This window comes from Amaranthus tricolor, chromosome 9, assembly GCF_026212465.1.
Source record: "Amaranthus tricolor cultivar Red isolate AtriRed21 chromosome 9, ASM2621246v1, whole genome shotgun sequence".
Taxonomy (NCBI): Eukaryota; Viridiplantae; Streptophyta; class Magnoliopsida; order Caryophyllales; family Amaranthaceae; genus Amaranthus; species Amaranthus tricolor.
Genome location: NC_080055.1, coordinates 10597168 through 10609667, shown reverse-complemented (window position 1 = coordinate 10609667; position 12500 = coordinate 10597168). Strand labels below are relative to the sequence as shown.

The following is a 12500-nucleotide window of genomic DNA, read 5'->3' as shown; positions in this document are numbered from 1 at the left end:
AATCAAGGTTTCAATGTGTTCGGCTGCAATGTATATCATAGACGATGCATCAGCCATTTTGGAGTGTTGATGAGTTCTATGTTTAGCTATTTGGAGAGAAGACGACGACTATTTGATCATTACATACGATGTACAGTATAAATCCCCTTCTATTGGCAAGAACCCCGTGTTTTAAGGAGTTTAAACGGTAAACTACAATTAAAGTAATACTCCTATATTGGATTTATCGGAAATTATCAATTTTTGTACTTTATTAATGGTACCTTCGTGTTATTGAGTGTCTCACAACCGTAACCTTTTCTAATTTTTTCCGTCTAAAATCATCCAAAACCGTTAACTTTTTTATTTTTTTTCCTTTATATTTTAAATTGAAAAATAAAAGAAAAAAGAAAAAACTTAACAGGTTTTGACGGTTTTGGATGGAAAAATTAGAAAAGGTTACGGTTGTAAGACTCTCAATAACACGAGAATACCATTGATAATCGAAAAAGTTTAGAAGTAGCATTGATAAAATGCAAAAATAATTTCCCTAGATTTATTCATCTTTAAATTGGTTCTTTCCAAGAAACGATTAAGAAAGGTCGTTTAAACTTACATTTCAAAGATCCTTCTCATCAATTTCTTAGGCGGAAGGACATTGTCTTTTTCTAGAAGTTTTTTTTTTCTTTCCTCCTAAAAATAATTAAGCATAAATTTGTCAAAAAGGATTTATAATAGACGATAAGTGCGATTATTTGCACTTATTCAAGTTATTTTCTTTGCTCCTTGTGTGATGTTTTAGTGGGTTTAAGGTAGTGTTGCTAGTGTTATTTGATATTTTTGTCTCATATGTTTAATATTGTATTTTGTGTAATTTTGAGGCAAAAAATCGGAATTTTATTACGTTTCGGGGGTGATAAGAAGGTGAAGGCTTGGAGAAATGGTGAGGTTTGGATGGGAATGGGGGTATTTAAAGAAACAAAACAGTGGCCCTTCAATAAAACAGCTAGGGCTGAACAAAGTTTGGTCTAAACCGTAAATCAAACCGGAATTTTAGTATTTGGTCTGGTCTACGGTTTAAATGGTCTGGTCTGGTTTTTTTTCAAATTAAATTACAATCTTAATACGTTCATCATTCGCATCACCACCATCATCACGCTGGATAATTTTGGGCAGCAATTCGTCTTGCAATCTATCACAGTCCCATACATTATCCAACACAATCAGAGATTTCTTTCTTCTTACACCATTCATTAAAAATCCAGACAACCCATCAAATAAACCGGTTTGATCATTGATTTGTCTTGAAATTTCTGACATTACATCAGAAAGAACCCATCCTCGCGACATCGAAATCCAAGCCTGATACTTAAAATACTTCTCGATCGTAGCATGATTATATATATTCCTAGCAAGAGTTGTTTTTCCCGAACCACCCATACCCACAATCGCAAGAACGTCAACACAATCCTTCTCGTTGGTTAAAATCTTCACCGATTTTTCAATATCGAAATCGATCCCAACAACATATTCTTCATCTTCATCTTCATCATCACCAATTGTTACCTAAGCAAAGCCATAAAAAATAAAAAGATGTATACGATTGAACCAACAAATTTTTACTCCCTCCAATTCAGCACTAATGTCCCATTTACTCTATGCATTCTATCCAATGCACTTATTCAATCCATAATATTTCTAAATGTGCATTATTAAAAATTATGGAAAGTTGATATAAATAATCCTTGCATTGAGGCGAATCAAAAAAGATCCCATGTGATTATGTTTTAACTTGTAGATTAATAATAAAATACAAATTAAAAGTACGAGATGAATAGTGTCCAAAAAGCAAATAGGACGTTAGTGGAGGGAGTATATATTAAGGAATGGTTATGAATTGGGTATGGGTAAGATCTAACAAGACGCGGACCTTGGCCTTGAACAAATTTGTGGATCAAGACTTAGATCGGATTCATAAAGCCTGAACAATTTCGACAAAAAAATAGTTCCATCAGACTGACGCATCAAAGGTTATAAATGAGTCTCAATTTTATTATTCAGACTCTACTATATTTACAATTGATTTTAAGGTCTAAAACCCATTAATGTCAAATTTGAATTAACTTCGGTCAAAATAAATATAAGATAGGTCATGACTAGGTCAGGTCTAGTTCTGAAGACCTGGATTCAAATCATCAGAACCTTACCAAATCCTCTTATTTTTTCATGACTTAAACGCAGCCTCAAAACTCAAACCCTAAATTTAGAGTCGAGTCTTAAAGGGATTCATTAGAACCTTATACCCATAATCATTTTTAACTCTAACGACCCGTTGAATAGGTGGTTATAAACGGTGTGGTGATGGGAATGAAAAACTAGTGTAATTTTAGTAAAAAAACTCTTGACTACTTTAATGGTCGTATTTATTTAACTTTAATCATCACATTTCCTTCATAAAATTTATTCCAATGCTTGTGAGAGGTGGTATTAGATGGTAATCATATTTTATAAAACAAAAAACCTTTTGATAAAAAAATTCATTAACATAGGAATAATATGAAATTTCCCATTCCCATTCTTTAATACCACTAAAATGGGGCAGGGCCGTGATCTTACCTTGTTAGAAAAATCCGATGCATCTTCTTGACTTAGAAGCTCCATCACATGAAAACACCATTTCAGAGTGGTGTCATGCTCATGCCGATGCCGACTAGTGATTAAAATCTTAATACGCTCATCATTCGCATCACCACCATCATCACGCTGGAATATTTTGGGCAGCAATTCGTCATGCAATTTATCACAGTCCCATACATTATCCAACACAATCAGAGATTTCTTTCTTCTTACACCATTCATTAAAAATTCAGACAACCCATCAAATAAACCGGTTTGATCATTGATTTGTCTTGAAATTTCTGACATTACATCAGAAAGAACCCATCCTGGCGACATCGAAACCCAAGCCTGATACTTAAAATACTTCTTGATCTTAGCATGATTATATATATTCCTAGCAAGAGTTGTTTTTCCCGAACCACCCATACCCAAAATCGCAAGAACATCAACACAATCCTTCTCGTTGATTAAAATCTTCACCAATTTTTCGATATCGAAATCGATCCCAACAGCATATTCTTTATCAGATTGGATATGGCACTTAGGAGATTCAGACCCACGAGTCCGTACACCTTTGATTGAGCCTTCCATTGAATCCGCCATAAACCTTTTTGTTTCGTTCATGGAGGATCGAAGTTTTCGAAGCTCCTTCGTGGTTTGATGGGCCCGATACAGTTTGTTAAACCCTAGAATTAAGTTTCGGGATGACTCTGTTTCGGAAACGTAGGTGTCGACAACATCCTCTGCTTCGTACGCCATTTTTATTACCTTGTCGAAGATGGTGCGGACTGGCTCCTTGTTGCGGACTTCATTGTTGTGCAATCGGATTTTGGTCACCAATTTTTTTATGCTTTCGAGCTCCGATTGGACCGCTTTGGCTTCAGATTCAACACCGGATAAGTCTGCTTTGTTTGATTCTTCAAGAATCATGCTTTCAATGTATTCAACTGCAGAGTTCACCACTAATTCAGCCATTGGATCGAATCGGAGATTCTTAACGTTTACCTCTCTCGAGCTATATGGGTTTATCTCTCGCCGTAATTACAATGGAGTGCTTTAAAAGAAAACTTTTAAATGGAAACATTCCTTAAATTTGTTTTCACACGGAATGTGAACGGAAATTAAAATAATAATAATAATTAGTTTTTTTTTTTTTTTATAAAGTTAGTTGGAAACATGTTAGATTATCATAAGTAATTAGGGGTGAAAGTTCGGTCTACGGTTTGGACTTTCATCTAAACCAAATCGAACCATATTTTATTCAGTCTCCATATTTTCAGACCAATATCAAACCAAATTAGTTTCTAGACCGAACCGAACCGAACCGCATTTTATATGTGTAGACCGAACCAAACCGCCAGACCAAATTTTTTTGAACCGAATAACTATTATATGATAATTTGCTTTCAGGAATTTGCTTTGTTGTGCCTGTGTTGGTATTATATGATAATTGTTGGTATTTGGTAATAATCATATATTATTACACAGCCTGTGTTGGTAACTTGGTATTTGGTAATAAGGGTTTTTGTTTTAGGTTTTAAAATTACGGTCTTACCCTTAATATTTCGGTGTTCGGTCTAGTAATGCGGTTTTCGGTTTTTAAAAATTCTAAACCTAATTATTTCGGTTTTTAAATTTACAAACCTAATCCAAACCAAATTTAAAAAATCACCAAACCATATTTGTTATTCGGTTTGGTTTGGTTTGGATTGCGGTTTTAATCCGAATAAGTTTCACCCCTATAAGTAATATAAAAATATTAAATTAAAGTTATTGGAAAATAAATATAGATTGTAAAGATTATCAAAAATATCAAAATGGGAATATAATAAGGTATAAAATAATATTAGTCTTTTGTTTTTGTACTAATTAAAAAACGATTAAAATGCATATAAAATATTTTAGAATAAAAAATAACTTATAAAAATATTTTCCAAAAATTGATAGATATTTTCTAGTTATCATCAACAATCACAAAATTATATTTAAAATTTTATAAATTTTTATATCAATTTTTAATTTATTTTAGTGGTTGGTTTTAAACCCAAGTTTTATAAAATCATCCAATTATATACTTATTTGCCCCCATAAGTTAGCTACATACAAAGGGGGTTTATATAAATATTAAGGAGCAGGAGTAGTATGTAGTTGGAAAAATTAGACAAATATTTTGATTTTTTGAATAGAATTGCAATTAAATAAAATTTTCAAATTTATAGGGTTCATTATCGTAAAAACAAATATAGAAAATAAAGTGAGACAAATAAAAATAAAAACTGTAGCAAATTCACTATAAAAAAAAAAGGCTTTAATAGTGACAAGATATTTTTGTCATTTTATCAAAATGTCATTATTCTTTAAATATTATCCAAATATTTCAATCTTAATTTATGACACTTTCTACAAGTGTCACCAAATATTTTGGTGATATTTGACAAATAACATAATGTTAACACCTTAAATGTCATAATTAGCTCTATTATTTGTTGTGAAATAGAATGAGTATTACCGTAGTTAAAGTCTGCTGAAATGTAGTGACTCGAACAGAGTAAACTCCGCGGGGCGCGGAGTACCTGCTGTCCCAATCCGCGGGGCGCGGAGTGTGTTTTGCCTCTGTTTCGCGGCTCGCGTAGTTTTACAAGGCTCACGTAATGGCGGTTTCTTGGCACGTTTTCTGGCCGGTTACTCTTAATCTTTGACGGTTTTTTGTATTTTCTTAACCGTAATTTCTTTTTATTATGAGGTATACTATATAAAGGCCCCATGTAATTAGAATTAGGATGAGATGCAATGCAAAACACAAAGTGAGGAAAACTAAGAGAGAAAAAGCTTGGAGAGCCATCGTTGTGGTTTCTCGTGTTCATCTTGTAATCTCCCGGTTTATAGTGAAAAGTTTATTCTCGGTGCCGGTGGATGTAGCTATCACGTTGATAGTGAACCACGTTAATTTCTTGGTGTGATTTTCTCTATTTTTTGTTTGAATCTTTATTGTTTCATTATTGTTTTTCGATCTTTTCTTCCGCTGTCGCACAACAATTGGCATCAAGAGCTCAGGTTTAATCCTAGGAAGAGTTTTTGAAGGAAACAATGGTAGGAGATTCTACAATAAGGATTGAGAAATTTAATGGAAAGAATAGCTTTGGGCTATGGCAGATTAAGATGAAGGCGTTATTAAAGCAGTTGCAGATTTGGTGTCCGTTGATCCAAAGAGTGCGGCATCTACGTCGGGATCTGGAGACGGATGGACTGATGAACAGTTAGTAGTGATGAAAGAGAAGGCTCATTCTACCATCTTACTAAGTCTTGATGATCATATCATCACGGAGGTTGATGATCAGAAGACGGTCGCAGAATTATGGTTAAAATTGGAGTCACTTTACATGACAAAATCTTTAACCAATAAATTGCTACTGAAACATTGCTTGTTTAGTCTCAGGATGCAGTCAAGTACGCCATTAAGAAATCATCTAGAAAATCTTAATTCTATTTTACTAGATTTGCGTAATTTAGAAGTTAAGATAGATGATGAGGATGCAGCGTTAATATTGCTTGTTTCTCTACCGAATAGTTATGAGAACTTTGTGGAGTCTTTTGTGGTTGGCAAAGACTCGTTGACCCTAGAAGAAGTGAAGGCAGTACTTTATACTAGGGAGTTGCGTCAAAAGGCGACAGGTGATAATGAGAATTATGGCAGTGGGTTAGTTGTTAGGTCGGGTAGAAATTCTAGAAAGAATAAGGGATCTAACAATAGTAATGGTGCTAGGTCGGATGCTTGTAATAGTAGAGATGGGTCTAGCAACACTAAGACCATAATATGTTATCACTGTCAGGAACCAGGACATTTTAGGTCTAAATGTCCAAAATTAAAGAATAAATCTCATGCCACAGTAGTCGAAAGTAAACAGAACAAGAGCTATGATTCGGAGGAAGATTTAGCATTGATTAGTTGTGTTGAGTCTAGTGATTTGGTTGATAGCTGGATTCTTGATTCTGGTAGTTCGTTCCATATGAGTCCTCGTCGGGATTAGTTTGATACTTATGAGTCTTGTTTTGGGGCTTTAGTTACGATTGCTAACGGTACTCCATGTGAAGTAGTAGATATTGGTTCCATGAGACTTCGGACCAGTGATGGGAGAAGGCTTACTTTGACTAAGGTGAGGCATGTTCCTGCATTAGAGAAGAACTTGATATCGCTTGGGACCTTAGATGATATGGGGCTCAAGGGTGAGTTTAGCAGGGGAATTGAGTTTCTTTAAGGGTTTGGATTTGATACTTAAGGGTGTCAAGGTGAAATCCCTGTATGTCTTTCAGGGTGTTACGCTGCTTAGTTCTGCAGTTAGTGCTTCTACTTGTCACCAGGAGATGACAATTTATGATAGACATGGTCATATGGGTGAAAGTAGAGGGCTGGAATTGTCCATTGAGAATCGTCTTACAAGTGTCAAGGATGCCTACCTTGAGGAAGACAAGCATTGTGTGTTTGGGTTTAAACACGGGTGTGAGCTTAACATTGAATCTCATGATCACTTGTATGGTAAGATGGTTAGTTGGCTACATTTGGATAGTTCGTTTTGTGGATTTGTTATGTTCTGTGTTTTAGGTATTTTGTGACATCATACCTATAGGATAACACCATTGCAGAACGGTGTTACAGGAATAGCAAATTGGACCTTGTTAGGGAAAGTCTTATGCATGCTCTCTGGTACTTGGTTGTTGAGTAGATACTGGATTAGTTTGTTCGATTGGGGTTTACACATGGGATTAGATTTGCCCAGTATGTGTGTGGTGTGGCTCAGTAGGGTATCGTGCTATCTCATATTTGCAGCAGCTGGTTATGGTGATAGTGGTACCGAGTTTGAGGTGGAGTATGAGGTTAACTCCTCATCCATTTCTGTTCGACCCCAGATTGATGGTGTTGATGCTACCCCAGGTATCTCTCTGACTGTGATTTCTGGTGCTATCTTTATCTCTGTGGATAGTTTAAAGGAGTCAGTACAGGGAACATTCCGCCGATCTAAAGGGTTTCAAGAAAAGCCTATATGTGTTCTCGAGAAGTCTAATAGGTTGGTTGTAGGGAGTGTTGTTTTGGTTGCTATAAGTGTGGAAGGTTATGCATTGAACCTTGTGGGATTGGCAAGGTTGGTAGCCATTTTTATGGAGTCACTTGGACCTCCAACTTATGAGCACATTGTAGAGTATAGTGAGCGGGCGCAGTGGCTTGCTATGAGTTTACGTATGAGCAGAGTGTGGGAACTGTTGTATGGACTGGTAGTGTTACTTAGCTCAATTACATCACCTCATTTTGAGGCTAAGTCGGTCTACATGTCTAGAGTAATGGTTCGGTGTTTGAAGTATGCTGTGATGTGTACTTGTTTTGCGCATGCCAGAAGTGTCATTTGTAGGTTTGTGACTCAACCTGGGTGGGGGCACTGGTAGGTAGAGATTTGTTCTCTCTACGGTTTGCTTGGATCAGCTGTTGTGTTTCTTATGTACGAGAATGATACTAAGTGCTTTGTTACATCGATTGAAGCTTGGGTTGTGTTCGTTGAGTTTGATTATGTCTTGATCTCGGTGATGGTTCTTTGTGATCAACCTTGGTTGGCTTTTTTGTACTACGATTGTGTGTTTAGTGATCAGGTACTTGATGTTCGGGAGAAGCACAGTGTGGTCAGATTTCATTCGGAATGCACGTACATGAAGATAGAGGTAAAGAAGGTAGGATGGTATGACAGTCCTAGTAGATTCTTTACTATGCTGGATTCATTAGCATAGGCCCTTAGAGGCGGTGTGAGGGAGCTTACAGGTGGAGGTGTGCACAACCTCAAGGTGGAGCTTGCCTCGTGTACTCGTGATGCAGATAGAGCATTATGAGTGAACTTGTGATGCTAGTTGAGCGTTATAAGTTGTTATACTTGGAAACGAGTATGTGATGGGTCTTAGTTGAAGACTTATCGGGATGGGTCTTGGTTGGAGACTTGTCGGAATGTATGGCTTATGCTTGAGCTTTGCATCGGGTTTCGGCTTGAGAATGGTTTTGCTTCACTATGGTTTGATAAGGTAGTGGTTGACTACGTGTTCTCGTCAAGGTGGAGATTGCTGAAATGTGGTGACTCGAACAGAGTGAACTCCGCGGGGCGCGGAGTATCTGCTGTCCCAATCCGCGGGGCGCGGAGTGTGTTCTACCTCTGTTTCGCGGCTCGTGTAGTTTTACAAGGCTCGCGTAATGGCGGTTTCTTGGCACGTTTTTTGGGCGGTTACTCTTAGTCTTTGACGGTTTTTTGTATTTTCTTAGCCGTAATTTCTTTTTATTATGAGGTATACTATATAAAGGCCCCATGTAATTAGAATTAGGATGAGATGCAATGCAAAACACAAAGTGAGGAAAACTAAGAGAGAAAAAGCTTGGAGAGCCATCGTTGTGGTTTCTCGTGTTCATCTTATAATCTCCCGGTTTATAGTGAAAAGTTTATTCTCGGTGCCGGTGGATGTAGCTATCACGTTGATAGTAAACCACGTTAATTTCTCGGTGTGATTTTCTTTATTGTTTGTTTGAATCTTTATTGTTTTATTATTGTTTTTCGATCTTTGCTTCCGCTGTCGCACAACAAAGTCTAATGATCTTGGTTTACTTTTTCTTACTAAAAAAATACAATCAAACAAATTTAATCTTTAGGAGAGTAACGTATTAGATTTTTTGCCATTATTTTTTCATTTATTTCATTATTAAGAAAATTTACAACAAGGATGCATGACATATAAAAGAAGATATTTAAAGTTGAATTATCAAAAGAATGGATGAAATCTAAGTGACTTGGTCGCGATGACAACCTGCTTAGGAGATGATGGTAGTTGTGACATACTGTCCTCCCTTTAATAATCATTAGAATAAGTTTAAAAAATATAGGAGCAACTGTCTTATAATATTAATAGTATCTTAAAAATGACATGCTTAATGAGAATTTACTGTTATGAATGGTGTGACTTGAGTGTATATTTGGTGTGTGCATTTATGTGGTGACTCTTGAGATGGAATTCCATAAGTATGTCGTGAATGAGTGTATTAAGATGAGTCTTGATGATTGTGCTTTATGATGATGATTAAAGTATGGATTAATGTTACTGATGCTCCTAGGATGGTGTTTTTGACTCTTCAAGTTTTTGGGGATGTTTCATTATCATTTATTCATAGCTTTAATATACTTAATGTTACTTAGTGTGATCTCTCCTATAAATAGAGAGCTCTCATTCACATTGTAAACATCCACAAAAAATATACCCCAAGCCAAACACTAGTCTATATCTCTTTTCTATTGTAATTCTCCATATTTGAGAGTTCTTTGAACTCCTTTGATAATATAAGAGATACTACACACCGGAGGATGTAGCCTAAGTTGGGTGAACCTCGTTAAATTTTTGTGTCGTTTTATTGCTTTACTTTCTGCTACAAACATCGATATCATTGATAGCGTAATTTGTTTGTCACTAAACTTCATACATTCGATCTTGGCAATATTGGAGTTTAAAACACAATGTTCGAACTCTAATACATCATCGTTTTCATTTACAATTAAGTAAGAACGTAAATACTTTGATTAATATATAAATTATTTTAATTTAGTTTAAAATAAAAACGTAATAAAACTCTCTTAAATGAGATTTCACATTCAACTTGAATTAAAAATAGTATATTCCAGTAAATCAAGATCCCATGTCTATTGAACAAGACAGAAAAATAATCCCACTTACGCGTGCCAGCTAATTCTATAGATCATTTCATTTGTCATTTGCATTGACTTTTCCCCATGTGAAAGCTAACATTTGTCATACAAAAAAAATTTAGAAACAAATAAAATACAAATGAAATTTAAAAAAATTTAACTAAAAGAATATGTTTATTGTTAAAAAAAAAAAGCGATTAACAAATATCATAAATTCAAGACAAGTTTTCATATAAAAAATACTAATTTTTTATTAAGGTCGTTCTAGTATGAAATGGCTTTAAATGGTTCATACAAGTGGAAATTTAGTTTATTTCATTATTCTTTTAATAATATTTACTAATAAATCTTTTATATGAATCCATCTCATGGTGAGATAGCCTCATAAAAAACGGGCCGAACCAAAAACTACCTTAAAAACAAAACAATTTTGTAATATGGCGATTTGATGGGCAATTATTTGGCCAAATTTTATTTGAATAAATGTCTATGTTGAAGTAACGCAAAAGAATGCTATACAATTAGGGATGAAAGGGTAATTAGTCTTTACGTAAATGGCGATTGACGAGAATCTTTTCAGAAGGTGGAAGAGAATGATTCTCAAACCCTGGCTTAATATGACCTTGGGCTCTACCGGCTCAAACTTAATTATATATCCTAATAATTAATGTTTTATATGTTCCATTTTGATCATTGACATTAAAACTAATTTATCCCTTCTTTTTTTTTTCTTTCCATTATAAAAAATACATAATAAAAATATATACATTCAGAGGAATCTAACGAGATGTCACATAGATATATTTTATCTTCTAAATATGTGTTAAAAACATTAATAAAATGTCTTTCTCCTTATGATGGAATATTTCAAATGGAAAGAACATTAGAAAATGGAGGAAATATTATTTGTGATATGAAAACCAAGCAACCTTTTGGGCTTTTAAGTACTCATAACTCTTAACTAATTCATGCTCCTATTAATTAATCTACTTAATAAATGAACTTATTAATGAGGGAGACTAAATGAATAGTTTACTAACACTCCTCCTATAGACTTGTGGTCTTCATTTTAAGTAAGCCTCTGAGTTTTTTGAATCTTCCCTTTGAAAGCGCTTTGGTAAAAATGTTAGCTAATTGATCTTTTCCATCAATCTTAACTATCTTGACTTCACCGTTATTTTGAGCATCTCTAACAAAGTAATACTTAATATTCTTTGTCTTGTGATGAAAAAAATAGATTCTTAGGAATTGCTATTGCAGAATCAGTATCACAGTGGATAGCTGTAGCTCCTCCTTCACTTCACCAATATATTATACCTCCTATTCAGCCTAAGTCCCATTTGATTTTTAGCACTATTCACTTATCACTCTTAATTTGTATTTTACTCTTAATCTATAAGTTAAAACATAGTCATGTGGGATCTTATTTGAATCGTCTCAATACAAAAATTATTAATATCAACTTTTTATAATTTTTAATAAGATATTAAGGATTAAAATATTGTCTCCACAAGTGTGAAAAGTTAAATGAGACATTTAGGCTGAATAGGAGGGAGTATGACATTAATTTTCTTAGCCATATTGTTTAATTTAAAGCTTCATTAGCCACAACATATTATGTTTTCGTTGTAGATTGGTTTATTGTATCTTGCTTGAGGTAGTAATCATATCATGAAGAGACCTTACCAATCACTATCCTGTGAAACGAACAACTCTTGCCTCATTATTTTCTTCCTTTGTTACTGCTCCAATAACAAATCTCAACTTCCTTTCTATAAACAAAGCTATTTCCATAGAGTGTCTCCATCCTCTATAGTTTGTTACACCTTGCAGCGTCTCCACACTCACAGTGGTAGATACATATGAAGGATGAAGGTATAATGGGTTGTACTTATTTGGGTTTTTTTTATTTTGATTTTGGTTTTCTAGTTTCTACCATGATTGCACAGAAAAGAATGGAAAGAAAGAAAGAAAACCAGAATACAGATACAGTTTTAGCAGAATTTCATGGAATTGATCTTAAGAGACAGGTTGTGTGCCTGTTTTGATACGATGATTACAAATGAATTACGTTCATAACCGTTTGCATAAACAAGCAAAATCACAATACTTCAACCCAAAAATTAGAGTTTTTACATAAATTAACTAATTAACGAATAAAACTACTCAATAAGGATACAAAAA

At 34.6% G+C, this 12500-nt stretch overlaps 1 protein-coding gene across 1 annotated transcript; it reads right to left on the bottom strand.

The window, feature by feature from the left end:
• Positions 1 to 853: 853 nt before the first annotated feature.
• On the bottom strand, positions 854 to 3637 carry LOC130823156 (disease resistance RPP8-like protein 3). Its single transcript, XM_057687779.1, has 2 exons — positions 2596 to 3637; positions 854 to 1545 (listed from the first exon to the last, which is right to left on the bottom strand). Exons 1-2 carry the CDS (start codon positions 3571 to 3573, stop codon positions 1087 to 1089), a joined length of 1437 nt encoding a protein of 478 aa, XP_057543762.1. The 5' UTR covers positions 3574 to 3637; the 3' UTR covers positions 854 to 1086.
• Positions 3638 to 12500: the final 8863 nt, after the last annotated feature.